This window comes from Pleurodeles waltl, chromosome 9, assembly GCF_031143425.1.
Source record: "Pleurodeles waltl isolate 20211129_DDA chromosome 9, aPleWal1.hap1.20221129, whole genome shotgun sequence".
Taxonomy (NCBI): domain Eukaryota; kingdom Metazoa; phylum Chordata; class Amphibia; order Caudata; family Salamandridae; genus Pleurodeles; species Pleurodeles waltl.
In genome coordinates, this window is record NC_090448.1 from 402,457,677 (window position 1) to 402,484,035 (window position 26,359).

General features: G+C 45.6%; 1 protein-coding gene across 9 annotated transcripts in view; it reads left to right on the plus strand.

Moving 5' to 3' along the window:
- RCOR2 (REST corepressor 2) overlaps window positions 1–26,359 on the plus strand; it is a 164,576-nt gene that overhangs the window by 93,726 nt on the left and 44,491 nt on the right. For 6 of the 9 annotated variants that reach the window (XM_069207125.1, XM_069207121.1, XM_069207120.1 and 3 more), the window contains exons 5-9: window positions 8,596–8,648; window positions 20,531–20,698; window positions 22,064–22,182; window positions 22,275–22,344; window positions 23,237–23,455. In XM_069207125.1, the coding sequence (XP_069063226.1) occupies window positions 8,596–8,648; window positions 20,531–20,698; window positions 22,064–22,182; window positions 22,275–22,344; window positions 23,237–23,455 (629 nt within the window). The remainder of the gene's footprint in view (window positions 1–8,595; window positions 8,649–20,530; window positions 20,699–22,063; window positions 22,183–22,274; window positions 22,345–23,236; window positions 23,456–26,359) is intronic. The other 3 variants (XM_069207127.1, XM_069207126.1, XM_069207128.1) reach the window with 1 other exon arrangement.

Here is a 26,359-nt window from a genome sequence, read left to right on the forward strand (position 1 = left end):
TAAATCCACCCCACCCTCAGAGACTAATGTAGCTTCAGTGTGACACCTGATTTGCTCTGGGCACACTGTTGATCCCACTTGGAGACTGGCCATTCCAGTTTTAGCTGGATGGGAGTTAGAAGTGGTATCTTTCTTGGGACAGGCATTGTCTCCAGTTTGGTGTCCAGACTGACTACAGTTACGACACCAGGCCTTTTTGGGATCAAAGTTTTTACCCTTGTACCCAGAATTGTTTTGTGAAGAGGCTCTGGGCCCACCCTCCTGTGCAGGTTTTTGGGGGCCTGTAGAAGACTTTACTATCTTTGTTTTTGGCTGTCTCACCACCTTTCCCCTGGGGAGGTTTTGTGACCCCTTTCTTTTGGTCACCCCCTGTGGAAGTTTTGGACACCCTAGTCTTGACCCAATGGTCCGCCTTCTTTCCCAATTCTTGGGGAGAAATTGGTCCTAGGTCCACCAGATGCTGATGCAGTTTATCATTGAAACAATTACTTAATAGGTGTTCTTTCACAAATAAATTGTACAGCCCATCATAATCATTTACACCATTTCCTTGAATCCAACCATCTAGTGTTTTTACTGAGTAGTCTACAAAGTCAACCCAGGTCTGGCTCGAGGATTTTTGAGCCCCCCTGAATCTAATCCTATACTCCTCAGTGGAGAATCCAAAGCCCTCAATCAGGGTACCCTTCATGAGGTCATAAGATTCTGCATCTTTTTTAGAGAGTGTGAGGAGTCTATCCCTACACTTTCCTGTGAACATTTCCCAAAGGAGAGCACCCCAGTGAGATTTGTTCACTTTTCTGGTTTCACAAGCCCTCTCAAAAGCTGTGAACCATTTGGTGATATCATCACCATCTTCATATTTAGTTACAATCCCTTTGGGGATTTTCAACATGTCAGGAGAATCTCTGACCCTAGTTATGTTGCTGCCACCATTGATGGGTCCTAGGCCCATCTCTTGTCTTTCCCTTTCTATGGCTAGGATCTGTTTTTCCAAAGCCAATCTTTTGGCCATCCTGGCTAACTGGATGTCCTCTTCACTGGAGTTATCCTCAGTGATTTCAGAGAGGTTGGACCCTCCTGTGAGGGAGCCAGCATCTCTGACTATTATTTTTGGAGTCAGGGCTTGAGAAGCCCTGTTCTCCCTAGATAGGACTGGTGGAGGGGATTCTTCCTCCAGTTCACTATCATCTTCCTCTGTGTTATCCACAGAGGGGTTGGCTCTATCATACTCTGCCAACAGCTCCTGGAGCTGTGCTTTGGTAGGTCTGGAGCCCATTGTTATTTTTCTTATGTTACAGAGTGACCTTAGCTCTCTCATCTGGAGATGGAGGTAAGGTGTGGTGTCGAGTTCCACCACATTCACATCTGTGCTAGACATTATGCTTCTAAAAGTTGGAATACTTTTTAAGAAACTAAACTGGTTCTAGAATCTAATTCAAACTTTTACAAACTTTTAAACTCTAAAAGAAATGCTAACAGGGACTAACACAAGGCCCTAGGAGGACTTTAAAGAATTTAGAAAACTTTTCAAATTGCAAAAATCAATTTCTAATGACAATTTTGGAATTTGTCGTGTGATCAGGTATTGGCTGAGTAGTCCAGCAAATGCAAAGTCTTGTACCCCACCGCTGATCCACCAATGTAGGAAGTTGGCTCTGTATGTGCTATTTCAAAGTAAGGAATAGCATGCACAGAGTCCAAGGGTTCCCCTTAGAGGTAAAATAGTGGTAAAAAGAGATAATACTAATGCTCTATTTTGTGGTAGTGTGGTCGAGCAGTAGGCTTATCCAAGGAGTAGTGTTAAGCATTTGTTGTACATACACATAGACAATAAATGAGGTACACACACTCAGAGACAAATCCAGCCAATAGGTTTTGTATAGAAAAATATATTTTCTTAGTTTATTTTAAGAACCACAGGTTCAAATTTAACATGTAATATCTTGTTTGAAAGGTATTGCAGGTAAGTACATTAGGAACTTTGAATCATTTCAATTGCATGTATACTTTTCAAGTTATTCACAAATAGCTATTTTAAAAGTGGACACTTAGTGCAATTTTCACAGTTCCTGGGGGAGGTAAGTTTTTGTTAGTTTTACCAGGTAAGTAAGACACTTACAGGGTTCAGTTCTTGGTCCAAGGTAGCCCACCGTTGGGGGTTCAGAGCAACCCCAAAGTTACCACACCAGCAGCTCAGGGCCGGTCAGGTGCAGAGTTCAAAGTGGTGCCCAAAACGCATAGGCTCCAATGGAGAGAAGGGGGTGCCCCGGTTCCAGTCTGCCAGCAGGTAAGTACCCGCGTCCTCGGGGGGCAGACCAGAGGGGTTTTGTAGGGCACCGGGGGGGACACAAGCCCACACAGAAATTTCACCCTCAGCGGCGCGGGGGCGGCCGGGTGCAGTGTTAGAACAAGCGTCGGGTTCGCAATGGAAGTCAATGAGAGATCAAGGGATCTCTTCAGCCCTGCAGGCAGGCAAGGGGGGGCTTCCTCGGGGAAACCTCCACTTGGGCAAGGGAGAGGGACTCCTGGGGGTCACGTCTGCAGTGAAAGTCCGGTCCTTCAGGTCCTGGGGGCTGCGGGTGCAGGGTCTTTTCCAGGCGTCGGGACTTAGGTTTCAGAGAGTCGCGGTCAGGGGATGCCTCGGGATTCCCTCTGCAGGCGGCGCTGTCGGGGCTCAGGGGGGACAGGGTTTGGTACTCACAGTCGTAGAGTAGTCCGGGGGTCCTCCCTGAGGTGTTGGTTCTCCACCAGCCGAGTCGGGGTCGCCGGGTGCAGTGTTGCAAGTCTCACGCTTCTTGCGGGGAGATTGCAGGGTTCTTTAAAGCTGCTCCTTTGGATAAAGTTGCAGTCTTTTTGGAGCAGGTCCGCTGTCCTCGGGAGTTTCTTGTTGTCGTCGAAGCAGGGCAGTCCTCAGAGGATGCAGAGGTCGCTGGTCCCTTTGGAAGGCGTCGCTGGAGCAGAGTTCTTTGGAAGGCAGGAGACAGGCCGGTGAGTTTCTGGAGCCAAGGCAGTTGTTGTCTTCTGGTCTTCCTCTGCAGGGGTTTTCAGCTAGGCAGTTCTTCTTCTTGTTGTTGCAGGAATCTCGTTTCTAGGTTCAGGGAGAGCCCTTAAATACTAAATTTAAGGGCGTGTTTAGGTCTGGGGGGTTAGTAGCCAATGGCTACTAGCCCTGAGGGTGAGTACACCCTCTTTGTGCCCCCTCCCAAGGGGAGGGGGTCACATCCCTAATCCTATTGGGGGAATCCTCCATCTGCAAGATGGAGGATTTCTAAAAGTTAGAGTCACCTCAGCTCAGGACACCTTAGGGGCTGTCCTGACTGGCCAGTGACTCCTCCTTGTTATTCTCATTATTTTCTCCGGCCTTGCCGCCAAAAGTGGGGGCCGGGGCTGGAGGGGGCGGGCAACTCCACTAGCTGGAGTGTCCTGCGGTGCTGTGACAAAGGGGTGAGCCTTTGAGGCTCACCGCCAGGTGTTACAGCTCCTGCCTGGGGGAGGTGTTAGCATCTCCACCCAGTGCAGGCTTTGTTACTGGCCTCAGAGTGACAAAGGCACTCTCCCCATGGGGCCAGCAACATGTCTCTAGTGTGGCAGGCTGCTAGAACCAGTCAGCCTACACAGATAGTCGGTTAAGTTTCAGGGGGCACCTCTAAGGTGCCCTCTGCGGTGTATTTTACAATAAAATGTACACTGGCATCAGTGTGCATTTATTGTGCTGAGAAGTTTGATACCAAACTTTCCAGTTTTCAGTGTAGCCATTATGGTGCTGTGGAGTTCGTGTAAAACAGACTCCCAGACCATATACTCTTATGGCTACCCTGCACTTACAATGTCTAAGGTTTTGCTTAGACACTGTAGGGGCACAGTGCTCATGCACTGGTACCCTCACCTATGGTATAGTGCACCCTGCCTTAGGGCTGTAAGGCCTGCTAGAGGGGTGTCTTACCTATACTGCATAGGCAGTGAGAGGCTGGCATGGCACCCTGAGGGGAGTGCCATGTCGACTTACTCATTTTGTTCTCACTAGCACACACAAGCTGGTAAGCAGTGTGTCTGTGCTGGGTGAGGGGTCTCTAGGGTGGCATAATACATGCTGCAGCCCTTAGAGACCTTCCCTGGCATCAGGGCCCTTGGTACCAGAGGTACCAGTTACAAGGGACTTATCTGGGTGCCAGAGTGTGCCAATTGTGGAATCAAAAGTACAGGTTAGGGAAAGAACACTGGTGCTGGGGCCTGGTTAGCAGGCCTCAGCACACTTTCAATTCAAAACATAGCATCAGCAAAGGCAAAAAGTCAGGGGGTAACCATGCCAAGGAGGCATTTCCTTACACTTTCTAACACTCACTGCCCTAAAACCATCTCTACCTGCCCCTCTCGCTCTCTACCCCACCCCCTTGTCTCTGTCTGCCCCCATCCCCGCCTGTCTGTGGTGGTCTCCGTTAGCTTCTCCCTCCTTTTTATTTCCCTTCCTCTCCTTTGATTTCTCCCCTTCCCCAATTCCTGTCCCCCTCTGTATGCCTTTTTACGAATCAGCCATGCTCACCTTCTGCCCTTTCTGCATTTCGTATCCTGTCCGTCTTCCTGTCTGTGTTTTCCCTCTGCCAGGTGGTCCTTTTCCCTGCCTGTCTCTTTGACGCTCTCCTAGCTTTGCCGGGTTTTGGACTCTGCCTGCTGTCTTTTGTCTTCGTACGACTCTGCCTCGTGCTCTTCCTGTCTACTGTTGTGCCTCTGTCTGCCACCCTCCATCTGTCTCCTGTGTCTGCCTCTGCTGCTGTTCCTGTCTGTCGTCTCCCTTTCACGTGCCTTTGTATCCCACTCTCCCATTGTCTCTTTTCATGGCTGTTGCTTGCCTGGCGTGGATTTCTCCTTGCTTCGCTCTATTCACATTGCTTGTGTTCCCCTGTCTCACCTTTTTATCTTATTTGACCTATCTCGCCTTCTTCAGCTCCCCGCGCTCTCGGGCCTATTTCTCTCTTTCGATATCTCTCCTCTCCACCGCCCCCCTCCATCCCACCCCTTGCTTAGTGTGGCTGTCGGTGATCTGATACCTGTCTCTCTGCTCCACTGTCTCATCCTCTGGCTGCCTATGCTTGATGTGTCTCCCCATCCCTTCTCCTGTTAGCCCCCAGGACCATGCAGTTAGAACGCTGTGCTCTTCTCCTCCCTCCCAGTGCTCCATGGGATGAGCTGTCTGACACCCTTCCCCCTGTTGTCTCTCTGCATCTCTCCCCTTGTATTAACCTAGTGTTCTCCCCTTGCACTGTCCCGCCTTTTCCTACACAGACCTCCTACTTTCCTGTTTATTAGCAGATGCCCTTCCCCCATCCTTTCACCCATCTTCCTCTCCCTGTTTTTTTCTGTTACCATCCTTTTCACCCCTTCCTCCATTAATGTGTCTCACTTCTGCGTCTCCCATCTTCTCCATCCAGACCTCTTCATCGCTCCACGAACCTATTTTTCCCCAGTCTCAACCACTCCCTTTGATCTCAGCGCGCCCTCGTGTTAACCTCCACTTGTCTTCTCTTCTGCCGAACCTTGCCTCTAATAGGAACCAAGTCCCCTCCATCATTCCCGCCTCTCATCTCGGCTCCCCTCTTTTATGTTACTGCCCCTCTTCATCCGTTGCCATTCCGATTTCCGCCTCGGGCCCTGAAAGATAGGAGTATTCCTCGCCTCAAAATGAATGGCGGGCCGCCATTTTGGGTTTCTTTGTTGCTCTGTGATTATAGTGCTCCTCCATCACACGCTCTTTCAGTCGCTCAGCACAACATTAAAATGTCCTAGAGGCCTCGACCACTTTGCAGGACTCAGGTTTTCAACCGGGCCTTACAATGTAAAAAAAATTCAAGTCCCAGAAAGCATTTTGCTGCTAGCTAAGAAGCCACAGCTGACAACATCACCAGAGGGCCCCGTTTCAGCCGCTCTTCTTCCATTGGGCCCTGCAAGACTCATCTCCCTCACAACCTCCCTTCCCTCGCATATTCCAGTCGCGGCCTGTCCACAGCTCCCCACCCTGGTTCCTCTCTAGGGATTCCCCATCGTGCCTCAGTCCGACATCTTCCTCCATTAAATGTCTAACATCGTGTTTTCTCTCCTGCCCTGCCTTTGAGAGGCTCCCATCTCCATCCTTTGAAGCCCACGCCTCCCATTATGCAATATGCCTTTCCCGTTCATGTCTAACCCTCCCTCTCATTTCCTTTCAGAAGCTGCTCCACTCTTTGTGAAGACGGTATTTTCTTGTCACAATTCCGCCCCCCTTTCCTTGAGACATGCCTTACTCCACATTAATAATCTCGCCCCTCGCGCCCTTATTCCTACCCCCTTCCTGAACCCCCTCTTTCTTTTTTGGGAATCACTGCCCCATCTCTCCTTCTTTCTCCGGTATTCACCGCCCCCATCACTTCCCGGGCCCGTCGTGTCTCCTCTTCATCTCTGCTGTTCCTGGTAATCTTGTTGTATCCTCCCCCTTTCTTTGAGGTTGGATTTACCCTCTCGCCTCATGTTCTCTCTTTTTGAGGCTTCCATTACCTCTGTCAGCGTATTTGCTTCTCCCTAGGTTCTTTCTAAAGCTTACGTCTCTCTTCCTCGACTGCTCAACATGGTCTTTATTAAGGTCCCTCTTCCTCCTCACTCCCCTTCCTTCCCTCTTCTATCATCCCCTTCCTTTCCTCTTCTCTCTGTCCTTTCTATGAACCTCATTTGAGCAAAGATGGGGCACAAAATAGACCACTGACTCCCAAATCGCGTGTGTGTAAAAGGCTGCTTTATTTAAACAGGTGTGCATCAGAAAGGAATACCCTGGCCTGTGGCCTTACAATACCAAACACCGCACTATACATAAGCTGCCTCGTACTCTTTAACCCACCCTCCCCTTAAACCTTCAAACCACCGTGTACAACATGATCTAATGCACTGCAATAATTTGTAATCTCGAAAGTGTCCAATTGTAACCATAAACCTTTGAAGTACCTACAATAAGCCTCCTGTGAGGTAACTTAACACTGTGAGATAACAACATTCTGCTCTGGTTCTGTTGTAAATTTTCTGATCCCTCCTTTCTTGTCTGCTCTTCTTCTGGCAAGGAACCCCAATAACCTTCTGCAAAGCCCTGCAACTTGTGAGCCACCCGCCTGAGCAACACCTGCTTCAGCGACACCAACTACAGCTAAAACACCTTGCACACCTTTCCCCTTCAAGCTGCCCAAGATGTCACCAAGAATGTTTTCACCCAGCCCTTGATACCTGAACAGGAGTGATGGGTGGGTGGGGAAAACCGCTAAACTAATGGACACATAAGGGGCTGCCACCGTGTACACCTACCCAACAAAATGGTGGGAGGCGAGCCCAAAATGGAGAATATATTTTGGTTGGGCTACATCCTTTAACGGATGTAGCCCGAAGGTAGCACAGTCGTCTAGACTGATCCACCCCGCGCCCAAATGCCCCCGGGGGACAGACCTTCCCCTAAACCCCCATTTTGAATCTAAGCACTCGCTCTCAATCTCTTTCCCTCTCTGAATCTCACCTCTTCACCCCTCTCTCTGTGAACCTCTGCCCCCTCCCTTCCCACGAATGGCCTCTACATGCTCCCCGCTGTCTGTGTCCTGGGCTCACAGTTCCCTCCGTTAAAGGGGCCGGATCCTTTCCCTCACTATTCCCATCCTCTCTTAGGGCCTGTATTTACTCCACTAACTCTCGGGCTCCCTTTACGAAGCCCCCGTCTTGATCTTGCTTTGTGGTTTACAGCTTCCTCTCCGAGCCTCCCCCTCCCTCCTCATAGTACTTCCTCTGTTAATCTGTCTTCTACCCCCCACCCCAAAATGCCTAGGTCCTCTGCTTTTTTTGTTTTTTCTCTTTTCCTTCTATTAAGGCGAGCTCTCAATTGTATGTCCTGAATGCTATATGGTATGCCACCCTCGAGTCTCTGAAGCCCAGACCTCCATGTCACCCCCTCTTCATACTTTCAGAGTTACCTCTGCCTTTCGCCCCTAAAGCATACCGCCCTGGAACTATTAACGCCCGAATTTCGCTCTCACGTTTAATGCTCCTACCTTACTCGCCAATACTGACGCTCCCCTCCCCTCTTCTTTATACAATGAACGCCCACCTTGTTGCTTTCTTGCCACTGACGTCCCCTCCTCCACCTGATGCCCATCTCTTTCACCTCCCTCTTTCCATTGACTTCCCTATCCACCTCCCCACTAGAATCGTTGCCCTTCTCCATTAAGGCCCGTGTCTCCATCTCACCACTAATGCTCCTCAGGGGCGTAACGCAAAATGGTGTCCCCTCCACCCCACGTGAGGAGCCTCCGAGTTTCCCATGTCTCAAAAAATATTCAGTGGCCTTGGGCAGAAGGCAGCCCCAATCGCCCCCCCACCCGCAATAGGAGTTACTCTCTGATCATCCCTTCTCCATTAACGCCGTCTCGCTCTTACAGCGCCCCCGCCGCCTTCTCCCTCCGCCGACCCCCTGCCTCCCTTCTACCATATTGCCTCTCCGGTCTCGCTCCTACTGTTACCATCTTCGCCCCTCACTACTCAGGCCCCGCCTGCTTCTCATCACTAACGGCCCCATCTCCCTCTCTCCCTCTCTAGTGGACGAGTACATTGTGATGGCGAAGGAGAAACACGGCTACAACATCGAGCAGGTGGGTGCCACGCACAGCTCGGCCTTTTCGCTGCCAAGTCAGCGCGCTGCAACCAGGAAGCGTCTATTTTTAACGGCGAGGGAACCGGAACTGGGGGGACGGTCTCCTGCCATCCAGCGGGGGCTGGTCTCCAGACAGCCTCTGTAAACAAGGATCTTTAAAATAATCGTGTGCGGGAGGCTTATGGTGGGGCCGCTGGCGGGGGCGAGGTAAACTCGTTTAGGGCTAGATGCTGACGTGAAGGATTGTGGTTATGTGGCTCTGGAAAAGGGGGCACGAGTTGGTCCGGCTGAGGTCATGTCTTGATGCCGGTTGTGTGGGCTGCCATTGCTGGTCTGTAACCTAGGCCCCTTCATAATATTAGATTATCCAGCTTGTCCGTCCATACAAGGTTTGAAAAATCACTACTGCAAGTTACACAAAAAACCTGGACTCAAATGTCATAAAAATATGGGTCTTCTTTATAACCATGATCGATGCAAAAAACCACAGATGCTTCTAGGAATATCACACAGCGATAACAGATCAGAGCATCAATGAAAAGGGCCAGGTGATGTTTTTCGCTTCTCCGAGTGTGGTTGTGATAAGCCTGAGCATTGTCTCGTTCCCCACTCCGAAACGCATGAGCAAGTGTCTTGGGATGTCCTTTGTCACAGGGACAAGTGACCTACATACCGTGCTCTGAGCCCACAGGGTCTGGAGACACCTCGCCGAGTCTGCATCGTGGCGTCCACGGGCTTGGTCAGCAAGAAGCAGTTGCTGGGGAGGGAGTGGTCTCGACCTTTCTTCCTGCCGTTCCCTTGAGGGTGAATAAAGGGGAACAAAACCGCCATCTGTTTCTCCCTTAAGTAGAGGGTATTGTATACCGTTTCTCAGATACTCAACGGCCATGTTGGGCTTCCGCCTACCAGGCGAGTGCTCACTGGCATAGTCCCTGATAAACACCAGAAATTGTGGAGAGACTGGAAGCCTGAGTGAATGCTACCACATCAAAACCCTAAGGGGAGGCCTTTGATCGGACTTTACTGTGTGGTCTCGGGCATTTATAGAAAAGACAGTTTCGCATTCATGCATGTGTAACATGAAACTCGCTCATACTCATTGGTGGCTCCCCCCGTGGCGCTTGTGTGCTCCTGAGCGTAGCATTCTACTTCACGAAGCATTGGGTCATTTACCTATTTTGGAGAGAAATAGAAAAAGGTGGGAGGGAAGGAAGCACACCTCGGGGTGAATTGAGAATAATCTAAGCTAGGACAATAAAAATAAAGTTTTTCATTGGGTGGTATGTGGCTTTGCCTTCAGGAGAGGTGTTGGTTGAAGAGAAGCGTTGTGCTGGTGATAAGTTGCTGCCATATGTGGTTGATGTTCGAAGACTATGGCTCTTGGATTATGGCTAGGACTGGCTGCAGACTGGGTTTATGGTGGAATAGTTAGCCTTTATTGGAGTAGGAAGCGGGCTGTTGTCAAGGTATTGTGGTCAATGCCTGGGGTTGGTTTTGGTTGCAGATTCGTGTTTGGCTCTGGCTGTTGACTTGGTGCTAGTTGTCTCTACTTATGAATGTGAAGGCTGGTAGAAGTAGCCTGTGGCGGCCTTTGTAGATGGATTTAGGGATGTTGCTGAATATGGCCTGGGGCTGTCTTGGCATATGGCTCATAGATTGTGTACTGTCCATGGTGATGGCTCTAGAGATGGTTTTGTGTGGAGGCAGTTAACAGTTGTGTTTCTAGACTCGGTGGCTGCCTTTAGTTATGGTGTAGGACTGGTGCTAGTCCAGGGTCCTAGGGCTAGTTCTGACCGACTGTGGTTGTGGTTCCAAGGTTCGTTTTTGGGCTGGAAGATGCCTGGTGATGTTATGTCAAGTGTATTCATTTAGCATATGCCTCCAGAGCTTCCTGCATTTTAGAGAACTCCTAATCATGAATTAAAACTACAACAACAAGAGTTAAACACTTCACATTACAAAGAGTATAGAGGGAGAGACTTAGACGACATGCTGACTGAAAAGCCAGTGTTTGAGACCCTGTCTTAACCTCATCAGACTAGCAACAGCTCACAAGGAAAGAGGAAACAGGTTCCAACCTTAGACTGTGAGTAAAAAGCCAGACCTCCCTAGGTAACGGTTCTACTTTTAGGCACACACAGTGTACATTAATGAGCAGGATGTAACGCACCACCTTATTTTATTTGGCCAAAATTAGCTGTGAGAATAAACTGCTGTTGGTAACGGTCTCCAAGGTGATCATACTCAAAAAACTAAGCTAACATGGAGTTCTGAGCCTCTGGCCATGTAGTCCTGCCTTATCAGGCGCACAATCGGCATTGGTGTGGCTTTCTGAACTACCTGCAAACAGTGTTCGACTTTATAACAGTAGTCCTGTTGAGACTGAATTAATGTGTTTATTACTACTACAGATAGCTGTGCCTCAGTGAAGATTACCACTTTCTTGGGTATCTTCAAATGAAGATCGTGTGCAATAGAGACTTTAGAGACCTGGGTCTCCAACGGGAGACCATACTCCGTTAAGAGGTCCAAATTGCTAACTGCCTAGGTTAGGTAGTGTGGTGGTGGGGGTGAATATAGCAGTGGGCTGGTGGTGATTTGGTCTTTATAAATCTGTGGCTGTTTAGGAAAGGCTGTAGAGTTGGTTCTGCATTGAGTTTTAGTTTGTGACCGAGCGCCGGACAACCCGAGAAGATGACAACTTCATCGATACAAAGTGATATACTAAAATGCCCCAATAAGGAAAAGGTGTTCCCCGTTAGAGGTGTAAAATGAGGAGAGATTTACCCATTTTAACATATCAAACAAAATGTTGTTGGACCATGTTCCTGTGATTGTCAGATGCTGTTAGATCAAGCCAAGGATACAACAGCGGATCTAGAAAGAACATGGAGGCTAGCATCCTTTTTATTCATCCTCTATAAGAATCTAGATGAGGAAAGGGTGATTTACTGCAACATTTTAGAGTGATGATATATGAATTTTCCACTGGGGAAGTGATAACATTTTTGTCCTGAGGAAGACAGTTGTGATTGCAGTGTACCATCGAAACACATCAATGACATATTGTCACAATCTACAATACACTGGATGTTTTTATACATGTAAAATTAATACATAGAAACCCAGGGATGTATTGAGTAGAGGTGTCTGATGTAGACTAAGGGCCTGATTCAGAACTCAGCAGACGGGTTACTCCGTCATATTGGTGACAGATTTCCCATCCACCGAAATTTGAATCCCAAAGGACATAATGGGATTTATATTTTGGCAGATGGGATATCTGTCAGCGTTGTGACGAGTAACCCATCGGCAGAGTTCTAATCAGGCTCTTATTGTGTTGGCTACAAATATTTCCCCTGAAAGTTTTCAGTATGCTGAAACATATTCTTCTAGATTTTTTGTATGGTGTTATTTTAATTTTGTTTTAACGCGGGAGAAGCCCCTTTTTTAAATAAGTGGAGTATAAATTATTAAAAGCCATGTATTTTTTCTAATACCTGTGTGGTAGATTATTATATACTTGAAGGTTGTTTAAAAAAAAGAGTGGGTTGAGTGAAGGAGTCAGATTGATGTGGGGAGTTTTGATACAAAGTAGAGATACCTGCTGGAATCCTTGTTTTTCTGCTGTATTGAGTTACGTCTAAAGGGTGGGTGTTGGCGCTATCTATGGATTAAGACTCCAGGATTGATATGATGTCATGGATTATAACCCTGGGCTCGGTCGATGGTTGTTGGTGGTGACATGTTAGTTTTGACAGTTCATTTACAGGGGCGGTTTCCAGTGGTGATTGGTCAGAGAGATTTGACTAAGATTTCACGCAACTGGCTCCTAAATTTGTCAAATGTTTGTTCATTATTTGGCTTTTTTATGTTGGGCATAAATCAAACTTTGTTCAATTTTTGCAAAAAAAATTCTTCCAAAGTTGTGCACATTTCCTGCCCGTGAAAAAGGAGGCCAGGGAGAAATTTTGGGTATTTCACGTCATTAAGCATAGTGGTAGTGGAAGGACATGCATTTTTCAGACACTGTTAGTCCAGACCACCCATGCACTCCGAGGCAGAACATTTGGCTGTTGAAGAAGCAGAGTTTCTATTGACTCTGAAAAGATCATTTGGGGCACAGAGGAATGGGAGATTTTCATGTTTCTTTTTGATTCACAGGAAACTTTTCGTGGTCATTTTGATTAGACGCCAAAGCCCACAGTAACCCCTGAAATGTGGTTAAGGCACCGAAAAGTAGAAGCTCCCAGAATAAGATTGTCCTCTTCCATGCTGTATTGACACTTATTGACTTCAGTGCATTAGATTCAAAGCATTAGGGCTCGAAGCAACTCAATGGAGTCCATGGATTTGTGGCCCGTTTTACAACGTAAACTCTCTAAGTTGAAACTGGATCCCAGGTTCACCATGGAGCCAACATCAAAGCTCGGTTGGATTTAGGCTTCAGTAGTAAAACAAAACCTTTCAACACTCACATAACAGTTAAAATGAATTTTGGTGAAAATGAGGATTGCTTTTAATAGTAGTTCCTTTAGTGCCAAAAGCACCCTAGGAAGCAGCCCACAGAAGAGTCTTCTACATTGAGGGGCTGCTTGCAACACCTTTTTGCAAAAGCAGCACAGCTAAACCAGTTACTGCTGGAAAAGGTTTTGGATTTCTTCATGTTAAAACTGAGTCCACTGCAAAGGAAGAATTAGCTTGACAAGACTAAAGAATTTATTAATCCTGAAACTACCATTTTAGTGACTCGAAGTCAACCATACCAGGACCTGGTATGCATAAAAGGCATGCTGAGTGAGACTGTCATTTTAGCAACAGTGAGAGAAAGATCTTTAAAACCGGGAGTAGCAGCAAGACCTATTGCAGGCAAAAAGTTTAGAGATTAGAAGCAGTGTGTGTAGCGGTGGAGGGGCCTTTGAGGAGAGAGATGTTTTAGGAAGCTCTAATGCCAGGGCAAATTGCTAATTCAACTTCAAGGCTGGGTAAATCATCATAACACCAGAAATATGACATGAATGAGTTTATAAAGCTCATTCCAGAAGGGTGTTCAAGGAAAGTGAAGGTCCTGGTGGAGGTAAGAAATGTGGTGATGAAATACATGCAGTAAAGAGTTACTAGATAAAGCAGGTTACCAGCTTGATCTTGGCTTAGTCCTCACAGACACTTGTGGCTGAAGGTGTCTGAATTTCGGCCAGAGGCACACACACACACACTTGATCAATGTGCCTGTCGGGGGGGGGGGGGGGACCTTTTTAGGTAGATGAAGCTCTAGTGGGGATAGAAATTGTTTTTGCAAAACATCTGTGGGTGCTACAGCAGAAGAATGCCTTCTGCAGTGTACTCCACCCTCAAGACTACAAATGTGCAGCAAATTCTCTTTTATCATAGCTGTCTGCAGTCTTATCAACTATGATCTTGGCTACCCACATCCAGCCGACAATAGAATTTCTTTCAAGATGCATATAAATGGTAGGATGGGGTTGGGGGAGTCATACTCCCAAAAAAGTAGTGGCAGATATGGTTGGGTGGAATATCATGTGTTGGTGGCCTTCAATTATCAGTTGGGAAAATAATTGAAAAAAGCTTTCAGTTCTCTTTTTAAACTGGGCATTGGATTTTAATCTGAGTTCTTCTATGAGGCAGTTCTACCTGCAAAATCCTTTTCTGATGGCTACCTCTGCAGATACCTCACCTTAATAACATTCTCTTGGTGTCAAACTAGTTTGGCAAAGTTTCTCCCCAGCAGCAGCTTTCCTGCACACAACGTGGCGCCATGTGGCTCCATCCATCACCTGCCTGTCAGACATGCCGTCAGTGGCGTATCATGGGGGGCAATCTGCCCACTGTCATCAGTTCAGTTTCTGCCCAGAACTCACTGGCTCACCAGTATAAAATCCTCAGCTTTCGACATGACTAGGTTAAATGTCTTCCCTCTTAGATTTCAGGGTTCAGGCACTGTCATTAGTGCTACACGAGATGTCTATACAACTGGAACCATACCTGCATATGGATTCTTTAATCTGACCTTGACACACTCTATGCAATTTGTTCCCTGACTCACCCGAAGGTCATGAATGAGTAGGTGGCCAAGTTAATATTGAGAGAAACCTATCTGCTAAGACAATCCAAAGTGTGCTTCGATCAGTCTACTGTGAGGGCACAATCTTCCAAGATGTCTTCCCACATGAAACACAGAAAGCTCGATAGGAAGAAGTTCTTCTCTTCTTTGTGGATTATGTCCCTTTCCCAGTTAATTAGGAATAAAGCTGCTGGTCTGCGAAGTAAGGCTATTCCTCCACCTCTGAAGTGATTCCAACATGTACAAGATTCAGCTAGAATTTCGAACTCAGATGCCTGACACAGCACAGGTCAAAACACTGTCAGGCCATGTTGGGATCTTCAGGATGGTTCTGGTACCCTCCCTGCAAATCCTGAAGTATGAATCTGCTACTTGAGGCTTGGCAACTCCAGTGGAACCTACCCTGACACCTCCAGACTCTGATAGGCTCCAGCCTTGGAATCTGAAAGTTAGTCACATCCCACTGATTCATCCCCTGTCTGCCAGTCACCATTTATGGCATCTCTCTCAGACTAGTTAGTTACTGGCACCGCCCTCAAAGTCTGAGATTATCCCAGTGGTGCAAGAGAGAGGCAAATCTTGCCTTGATCAATAGCTCCATTTTAGGGTGCAGACATTTGCTCAGTTAGCGGACTAAATTGAATCCGATTCTGAAGCCTTAACAACACCTGATAGGGAGTATTCTGAGATCGACAATCTGCTTCCTCCATCTTATTCTAATGCCAGCCTTTATCGTCATTTTGAAAATGCTGTACACCTGGACACCTCTCCATAAAGGGACATGCTTTACCCTTGTGGGTCCCTGCCAGAAGAGGGTCCCTCTCAGATGAAGATTCTCCCTTCACTGCAGTGGCGCGTAAAGTGGTGGAAACCTTGGAACATACTTGATCTTCTGGGGAGCCAGAATACTTTTTGACTAAATACTTTTGACCTGCTTCCTCACCTGCCATACTCCCATTCAGTGTGGCTTTACTGGAACCTGTCTTATCTGCCCTGAAAAAACTCTTTTTCGGCCAAGCAGTCTTCTGTCCAGTTGTTATGAAGCATAGACCAGCTTCTGGTGACCCAAAATTCATATCCATACACCTATCGCCAGAAAGTCTGTAGGTTTAGGGTTCGTCCTCTAAACTGAACCCCTACGACCTGCACCCAGTTATGCACTGAAAACGGCTGAATGCTATCAGCTGGAAGCTTTTTGTTTTAGGCGGCCTCTCTGTACAACAAATGCTACATGCATACCCGGCTGCTGTGCCCATGCCTTGTGGGCATTGGCAAAAGTGACAGTTGTAAGCCTAATGAAACACATTAAGGAACAATTTTTCAACCTGGACATTGATGGTTTGGATGACCTAAAACAGATCTCAAAGTGCTGCTTTGATTCTACGGGAATCGTGGCCTGGTCCATGGATACTGCTGCCACTTTATGCAGTCACATGTGGATTCATTCTACTGGCTTTTTGTGAGATGTCCATGCCCCTCTAGTGGACAAGCCTCTTTTGATGGCAAGGAACATTTCTTTCGAAAGGTCAACTTCTTTCTGGAGCTACTCTCACCTGCATGCCCGTTCCAACAGAAGTACAGGAAGTTCAGGGACCACACCTTCTGATGGGTGGGCCTCCCAGTTTTCTATCAATTGGTAGTCAATCGCGATGGACTTCTGGGTCATACAGTTGAATGATAAAGCCTAAATTGAACATGTTTTGAAGTCGTACATGGTCAGTGAGGGCCGTTCTTGTGTCATTTGTAGCTGCACTTCAATGTGAAATTGAGCAAAGACCAGAGAGATGATTACTGATGGTTATTTATACTATTGTGCCTGCTTGGTAGATAGTGGGTTTATAGGGTAGGCTATGTGGGAAATGTTTTGATGCTCTGCGAGGTGAACAGTAACTTTAACGTGCTACAGCAGTCTTCGAGCTATGTTTAAGTGTGGTGTAGAACGAGAAGTGAGAGACAGGTTAAAATTAGGCTGATACCTACCGTTCATTAAGATGAGATGAGTGGGTTGATCCTTGTAGAACGCAGAGGTCCAAGTCATCTATGGTTGAATGAAAATTATTCAGTTCGGAGCTGGCTGAACTTAGAAAAAGATGGCGTAAGCCATGACAGAAAGACTCCATTCATTCTTGCAACCATAGGACGACTGTGTAGTAGTAGATAATGATTCACAGCATCAAACACCATGGACAAGCCCAATAAAATGATCTGGTCCTTCTACACAATCCAGCAAATGTTTAAAGTTGCATATACTAAGGTGGTCTAAGTCTCCTTACTGGACTGGACGGGAAACCTGACAAGTATCAAGTCAATTTGTAGTATTCAGAAGAAACTTGCTGTTTGGGAACCACTTTTTTAGGGCTTTGCTCAGGACCAGTGGCAGGGCTTCTTCATCTAGACAAAATGTACAGTCCTCCTGAACGCAGCACTCCAGGTGGGTGGGGGCTTGACTAAGGATACCATCTGGTGTTGGGCGCCATTGCTGTAGACACCCAAGTGCTTCAGAAAATCAAAACTGAATACTAAATAGAATTAATTTAAAAAGCCGAATGCTTACATCTCTAGTTGATGTAAGCACTCCTGTCAAAGGACATCAAAGGATGTTGTACTTAACATCACTTGCGAAAAATCAACTTAAAGGTGTCTAGAGGCCATAATATCAAGCCTTGAAATCTTACAACTGAATTAGTAATCTACATTTACTTCGCCAGTATCTCCAGGAGTCAATATTATGGGCTTGGTATATCTGTAGGTTATGTTATTTCAGGCCATCGATCTTGTGACATGCTCACAAAATGGAGAAGGCACATTGAGAACAATTCTCAGTTTGAATACATTAGATTCCAATGTGAAGAAAGAAACTCAAGGTGGCAGTGCTGGATAGGGGTCATATGTTGTTAGAGTATATTTTCCTGGCAGCTATCTACACCAGAGGTACATTTTTAATATACCAATATACCAAAAGTACAATAAATGTCTACGCTGTGTGTTATATCGAAAACATTACCTGTCTATGGTTATTCCTTTTTGGCGCAAAGTAGTCACCAAGATTGTTTACAAAATATCTGTGGGTGATGTTGGCGCATCCACAAGAGATTCAAAACGTGGCCATATTTTTGTGAATTAGGAAGGGCAGTTGGTTCCTACAAGCTCGAAGGACTAATTCTGAGGAAGACAACTTTTTGTCCCTTGAGGGTTTCCTCCCGGGATGAGTACGACGTTTCTAGGGGTACGCACAAGTACAGCCAATCATTATTGTTCCAAAATACAGACAAAACCCTGACATTCCAGAGTAATGTTAGGATTTGCTAGACATACCTGCTTATGATGGAGAAAAGATGGTGGCGATGATGGTGCGTACTGTGCTTGCTTTTACTGCTGTAATAGCATCATTTGTAATTGGATGCATAGGATGAATGTCTCAGCAGTCAAAAGATACAAACGTCTTAACCTGCGAATATCTGGTACATACCAAAGAGAAAGTTCACATGAGGCTATATTAGTGAAAAAAATGTATGTAAAGTAAACATTTGCTCAGTCCCAGTACTTCTGGTGACCATTCTAAACCATGCATCCCTCATAGGCACATATAATGGACATGATAATGTGGGGCAAATGTGACCTTCTTGAATCCATACTGCGTTGCAGTATCCTAGTTCGACTATGCTCAACGTTGTGTGTCTCGCAGACACTCCGGCATGTAAATGTAGTGCTGCTCTTTACAGAAAATGCCACAAAATTGCATCACTTCTTGAAACAAGAGTGTTGGCAGAAGACATTGGTCAGTGTGTGTAGAAAGAGGAAACGCACATTGTGGCAGACGTGTGGCAAGTATCAGCAAAGACTTGGTTGATACCCTTAGCAGTGTACAACATGTCACTGATGAACGGAATGTACCTCGGGCAATGAAAAGTAAAACCTTCCAGGAATGGGCATTCCGAGAAATAAATGTTAGCCACAAAAGAAAACCAACATGCCAGGATTACACCTCCAGGTAGCCACAGAACGTTTTGAGGGGCAACGCTTACATGATGAGTTGGTACAGAATTTTTTTTTTTTTAGTTTTTACATCAATTCCTCCGACAGTCAGGTAGTCTGGGAAACGCAGACGACTATTCTAATAACCCCCTTCCCGCCCCCCCCCCCCCTTCTCCCCCCCCCACGAGGCCAGATGGACTTAGTTCGCCCACTTGAGAGAGAAGTCAGTCATGCAGTATGGAAACTGACAATCAATTATCTGTTGAGGTATGGATGGTTTGACAGATCTAAGCTTAGCAGCATGGAACAAAACCATCTTCATATAAAAATACAGGACATTTCACAATGCAGATAACGTTTAGTGAATACTGGATTAACTTTTGGCACTTAAAAAGGCAATGAAAGCCTGCTTTATGTTTCTATTTTGGCTACTGTTAAAGGATGCTTTTCTGGCGGGACTGAAAGTATGATCCCACATGTTGAGATCTACAGACAGTGAGTCTTCAACAGGTACTAACAATACTAAAATTTGCCTCCATTCGAATCAACGGTGACAACAATCTCTCATTCATTTGGATGTGGGATTTCTTATTTAAGTTGACTTTGATGACTGTGTAAATTGCAAATACCAGCAGTGAAGGAACCATACTTTCAATACACCAGACTGGAGGAATTTTAGGAGGACCGCATAATCTACTAAAAATAATCTCACCTTTTCACGTTAATCATGCTTCAGGATTATCAACAATATTTCCAGCCCTCAGTCAAGATCTGAAAAATTTCATACACAGGATGTTCTAAGAGACTTACTTGATGTACTATGTGGATAAGATTGACTGTAGGGAAAGAGAAGAGCTGTTCATAATATGCGGTTCACAACACAAAATGAATCTGGTCACAAAGGAAGTTGGAAGGAGCAAAGTCACCAGCATACAACTGTGCTGCAACTAAATTAGACTCGTATCATCACAGAATGACCCAATTCTGAAATCATGATCTCCGCCTTGAGGCACCCCAGACAATCAGTAGCATATCCTGATCCTAATAATGGCAGAATATGCTATGGAAATACGGATACCATTACATAACCCAACCTAACTTTACCCTGAGACCCAAAACACAATTCAGCACAATATTTTAAACAACACTTGGAACACATAACAGTACTTTGTAGCATGTCTGGCTTGCAGGAGACCTTCTCAATCCGTGTGAGGTGGAGATGTAACATTACTGTACATCGTTACACACATTTGCCTCTAAACAGCTAGAAGAATTTGAAAGTTTCCACTTCTGCAGTTGGGGGAGCACTTATGGTTGATTAATATAATAAGTGATTTGAAACAAGCCTGTGGATTTAATTTGACAATATAACCGAGGAATTACATTTTCTAATTCTCAGTTTTTGCGTGCTTCGGTGGCAGATATACTAAATACTAATTCTCAGTTGACCTTACGGACCCTGTACCAGTAGTTATGTAGATTGGTATTTTGAGGCTGGTTGGTGGTCCCTTCAATGTCTTAAACCCTGTTTGAAGGGGGGGGCGTACCAATGTTTTAAACAGCGTTTAAGGATTTGTGACAGAAAAGAGGCTGCTAGCATGTATGAATAATTCGGGGATGCCATTCTCTATCTTGAATGCTTTGTTGCAATGAACGCATTTCTTTTAAGGGACAGATTAAGGTATGACTTTCTCTTGGTGTGTTAGCTCATTATTAAAGGACTTTTGTTTAGATTTTCTTTCCAGTAACAATATATGTATTGCAACACTCTAGTTTAGATATAGCTACTGTTTTCTGCAATTCTCACGGTCTTCTGTCTCCAGGCCCTAGGGATGCTGCTCTGGCACAAACACGACGTGGAGCGGTCCCTTGCAGACTTGGCGAACTTTACCCCGTTCCCAGATGAATGGACTGTGGAGGACAAGGTGCTCTTCGAACAGGCCTTCAGCTTCCATGGAAAGAGCTTTCACCGCATCCAGCAGATGGTAATAGTGCGTCTTGTCCACCTTCCACACCTTTTTTTTTTCTTTCTCTTTCTCTCTCATTCCCGACCCGGATTTAATGACCTTATACTTCCGGTGTTCCCTCCCAACACAGTGGCCACACTCGTTCACTCACTTTTCTTGTACCCCCTCCCCAGCACATTCTTTGCAACCTTACTACTCACCTTTCCTCACCCAGCTTTCTCTCATTATCCCCGTCCCATCTTTACTCGGTCATCTTCCCCTACCTACCCATCCCCACCTCACCTGTACCCATTCATTTTTTACCAAATATCTTATTTTTTTGACGTTCTCATTGAGCTGAGCTTTGTGTGGGTCCCAGTACTGGGTACCAATTGGAAACTTTAAAAAGTGGTTACTGAAACACAATGCGGGTGAGATAGGAAGCCAATACTAGCAGAGTAGCGTATCCTACACATCAGAGTTTCGGTGTATGAAAATTCCAATACTAGAATGGTAGAGGCTACTGCTTGTGGGTTTGGTACTTGAGTCGGGTGAGTACCAAAAGAAGAAGCTTCATATCAGTATAAAGGTGTTGACGTTGCCAGTACTGAGAATAGTAGGGGATAGCGCACATCAGGTTTGAGGTGTATGACAATTCCGTTACTTAAATTGCAAAGTTACTATTTTTAGGTTTGGTGAATGAGAGTTCCACTATGAGCAGATCGGGATCCTGCATGTTTGGGCGCTAGTGTGTAAGGGTCCAAGTACTAAATGAAATGGAATTGGGTTCTACTCATTAGGCTTGGGTTGTGCGATTGTCTGAGTAATAGAATGAAGCTGCATGTTAGGGTTGACTTGTGCATACACCCTCTACTAGAATAGCTTCGGGTGTAAGAGCTCTACACTGGAGCAGCCTGGGGTGATAAAAAACTGTAAACTTCACACTTGTATAGCACACTACTCACCTGTTAGGGTCTCAAGGCGCTGTACGCATACCGCTGTGGAACCCCTCCTGGCTTTTCCCTGTGAGGAGCCCACTCCTGGACAGCCCCAGGGTGAAGCCAGGCATCCAAGCGATGTGAGGGCTGTTCCGTTGTGGAGATTAAGCAAGCTATTGCCCAGAGTTACAGAGTGGGACCCATTAATTAGATTAGGCACCCAGGTGAGAATTATCTGGTCCAAGGGAATTGAGCCCAAGACCCACCGAGGCGGGAATTGAACTCTGGTCCCGGGCCAGATCTCTGCATCAGGGTCTGCCACTCTAACCATTGTGCCACACTTCTCCACATTACGTGTCTGTGCACTGTACAACATTGATGCGCTTTACAGCTCACATGCGATGACCCCAAGGTAGGCCACCGTCATACTGTCTGCGAAGGCAATGCTCATGATTCCCTCCTCTTGTTTTAGTTGCCGGATAAGGTTATTCCGAGCCTGGTGAAATATTACTACTCCTGGAAGAAGACCCGAATGCGGACGAGCGTGATGGACCGTCAGGCTCGCAAGCTCATGGCCAAGAAGGAAGAAAGGTGCTCTTTCTGTGCTCCTCTCTGGGTGGTAAATGGACACTTGATGTGGATTGAAATAAAACCAGGTCTAATCTGTTCTCATTTTCTTTTAGTCCTGAGGAAATGGAGGATGGCAAGAAAGAGCTGAATGCAGAAGTAGACCTCCTGGATCCTAAAAAAGAGGTAAAAAGGGAGTTTCAGTGGCAGTTTGAAGTCCATGGCTGTAAGCGCTAAAGAATGATGTAACCTGGTGGTTTTTATTTTTCATATTGTATTGAGTGCCCTCTAGTCTGAGTTGGCTGGTTAACTTAAATGTGTGAAAACTCCAGCAGAAACACTATTATGGATTTATTGTTAGAGCCTGTGAATGCTGTTCTAATTTATTTTTCCTTTTTACAGTTTTTATGTTTTTATTGCAATTTCATCTCATTTTCCCCCGATGTCAGAATAAATTATATTGATTTTCAGAATTATATAGGCAGATTGTTGACAACTGTAGCATCATTACGCAGTAGTAACAACTTATTTTGGCAAAGACCTCGTGCCGGATATTGTACATCATACTGTTTCGGAAGTCTACATGATTTGAGTTTGATATGGAGTTAAAGAGCAGAGTTGGCACGCATCAGCCCTCTTCATACCTACCTTAACCGCCTCACAAAGCAGTGCTAGTCAATTACAGGTGTGATCGCTCCAAGGAGCAAACATTGATTAAAAATACATTGATACCATACTCCTCTTCCATGCGATTGTTCCTGATAAAATTCACTACTTGATATAGGCAAGTGCAATGAAGAGCAGGTAGATTGCAGATTTGTGTTGGAGATTTCATACGCAAAGTTTCCATCCTTGTGCGACATCAGTGTCAAAGTCTTTGTTGATCCAGTCTTACTTTATGGGTTTTTTCTCTCTCCTACTCCTTTTCCTTCTTCCATTGCCTGTTTTTCTTTCTCTTCTATGGCTCCTGCCCTCTTTTCTCCGCCTTTTTTGTCGGATGTTTCTTTCCTCTCCTGGTACCCCCCCGCGATTCAACATTCTCTTCCACCCCCACTCATGCTACACTCCTGATTTTCAGGAACCCAGTGAGCCGAAGCAGGAGACTGTCAAAGCTGGTCCGATAAAAAAGGAGTCCCAGGTATCACAGTACCGACATCACCCACTGCGTTCACGAAGGCGCCCCCCCAAGGGCATGTATCTAAACCCTGATGACATTAGCACCATCTCTTCGAGTCCCGATATGTCTGCACTCGCCCTGCGACAGCTCGACTCTCAGCTGGTGTCCCTCAAGCGCCAGGTGAGCACCTCCGGGGTAAATTGGTGGGGTAGGGATGGGGTGAAAGGCACATGGCTGTAATTTTAATGCCTGTGACTCTTGTGTTGTGCCCCTTAATGCTAACAGCTACTTGAAGGCTACTTTGAACAAAAGAACAGTATTCTGCCTTCTAGTTTATGAATATGTGGGAACTAGAAACCAAAAACGTTGTCAAATTCTTACATATAGCTGGGTTATCTCTTGTATGTTTTCTGAGACCTGGATGTGCTGAGAAACAATCTCCTGTATTTTTGTGTATGTATGATTACGCTTTATAATGCTCTCTTTGGGTAAAGAAAACTCTACTCACACTCTTCGCATTCTCTACATGGATACGATTTGTCTTCTGTAAGCATTGTTTGTCTGAGACTTAGAGAAAAATACAAACTGTGGACTCCCTTTCCATAAATGGAGAGGTGTAGTCACAGTCTTATTAAACATATCAATGGCATGCGTTTTGTCGTACAAACTGAAATCGCTCTGCGTTCACTACACATATGTGCGTGTTTTTTTCGTGTGTATGTGTCTCAAATTTGGAAGCGTGAAGTGTCCTCTAGATCCATGTCCTGTGCACTTTTCCATCATCTAGTGGTTGAGTCCAGAAACATTTTCCTACTTTTGGTGGCCAGCTACATATGCGGTAGTGGAGCCTGAATTACATGAACCATAAGCCCAGAGTGCCCCATTATGTGACCACCATTTTAGATTCTTTTTCCCACCATTGTATTCAGAGGTGCACCGAGGGAGTTCCTGAGGAAGATACTAAAAGTTTTTGTCATATACTCTAAATATGCCAAAAAGCTGGATAGAAACTAAGAACTTGATACTGGATCAACGTTTTGTGATTATTTTTGGTTGGTCCTTAGATGTAGTCAGAGAATAATTGATGAAGGCATCTTTCCTAAGATTCCTCAACAGCATTTTGTAGTACGAGCACAGTCTTGAGTTTCTACCCCAACCCCAAATAGGAAGTTTGCTGTTAATGACCAACATCAAGTCTGTATGTTCTGCCTTTTAAGGGACCATACGTTGGAGGATTGTTTTGCTTTTGCACTTTTCATTTAAAAGCCCATCTACACAGGAAAAAGGTTTTACTTGCTTATTACAAAGTAGCACATTTTCAACTCTGATGCTCTCTCGAACAGAACCCATCACCAACATTAGGAGGACAAAGAGAACCTTGGGTCTCACCTTGCCAGGGAATACCAATAAAAGCCCAAGGCAGTCATAGAGGAGTGCAGAAACACTGCAGACCGGTGCCTCAAATCAGCACTAGGCAGCTCACGCGCCTAGTAGATAACCGACCACAGCCACTACGCAGAGAAGACAGGCGTGGCTGTGTATTCCTTGTTTTACACTGAAGGTATAGGCCAACATTGCCAACATGTTTCTTACAGGCAGTCAGATGATACTGTAATCCATGAATAAGGATAACAAAACACATAATACCATACAGGCTTGCATATATTTAAACCTGCAATCAAGAGGGGAAGCAGGACATACAGAGGAGGCCAGGAGAGAATACCCTATATTTCTGAACCGCAAAAGCTGCATACAGGGGAGCTTTGAGCAGTCAACACCGTAGAAACAACCACAACAAGCCAGAATATTTTTTCATAGCAGAGCCAGGACTTGAATCATCACCTCCAGAGGAGTAGCCTCACTGTCATCAGTGACTTTTTGAGTGCCCCTTAATTGTAGGTGAGAGGATAATTGACTTCCTAAGCACTCAAGAGCCTATATAAAAACAAGTTGGTACTAAACCTTATATGACACAGGTATTTGATAGAATTCATAAAATCACTACCATCAATAGGACCCAATCAACAATAGGTTAGGAAAAGATCTGGAACAAATACTCCAAATGGAGGTTCAAGAACAACTACAAAGGGAGGCAAAATATAGAGGAGATAAACTCTGGAGTCTAGTTAGTTTCTGTCCTAGTCCCAGAGCAAGCCATTACTCTGCAGCGAACACACAACCTATAGTTTGTCAACAAGTCTGGAAAAAAAATAATTAAAAAAACCAAGGTTCCAGATGAAAACACTGCAGCCGTACCCTGGCTGGTACAAGACCATTTGGTGAGCATAGGTTTACAGGACTCCCGCTTCCACATTCCTCTATTCCTATGCACCATTCACATAGGGGATACCTCAGGATTGTGATGTTGCGGGTACACTATCAGTTAAAGGTGTTGGCTTTTAGTATAAAGCTCAGAGTATTTACGACAACCCTGACTGTGGTAGCATCCCACCTCACGAGAAAGACTATTCATGTGTATCCTTACCTTGATGAGTGGCTAATAATTGAATCATGTTCGGACAATGTATGACAAGCATTCCAATGGCAGTGAAGCTACTTCATCAATTGGCGTTCAAAGAATTTGAAAAAAACTTCCTCCTACTCAAGAGATGAAAAGTACTTTTCTGGGGGCAGATCTGAATACAGTAGAAGCAAAGATACATACATTGCAGGAACAGGCTTGCCTTTCCCAGATGTGTCAATATCTGACAGTGTGGACGGTGATAAAACTTTTGGGTATGTTGGCATCTTGCAGTAATTTCCTCCTTTACAAGTGACTTCACATAAGACCTTTTCAGGAATAGCTAAACAGCCAGTAGTCACTCATGTTGGGAAAGTGAGGGGATCGAGTGGTTCTTACAAATCAAGTCAGCAGGGAGAAGAAATGGTGGCTCAGAGAGAACATATTGAGGGGGAGAACGTTCAATATGTCTCTACCCCAGGTTATCATTATAGATGATTCACACGTAGACAGAGGAGCACACATGGGACACCCAGGAGGGCTGTGACCCATCCTGGAGGCAGCCAAGCACATGCATTACTTAGAAATAAACTGTGTTTTCCTGGCACTGGAAGCATTCCATA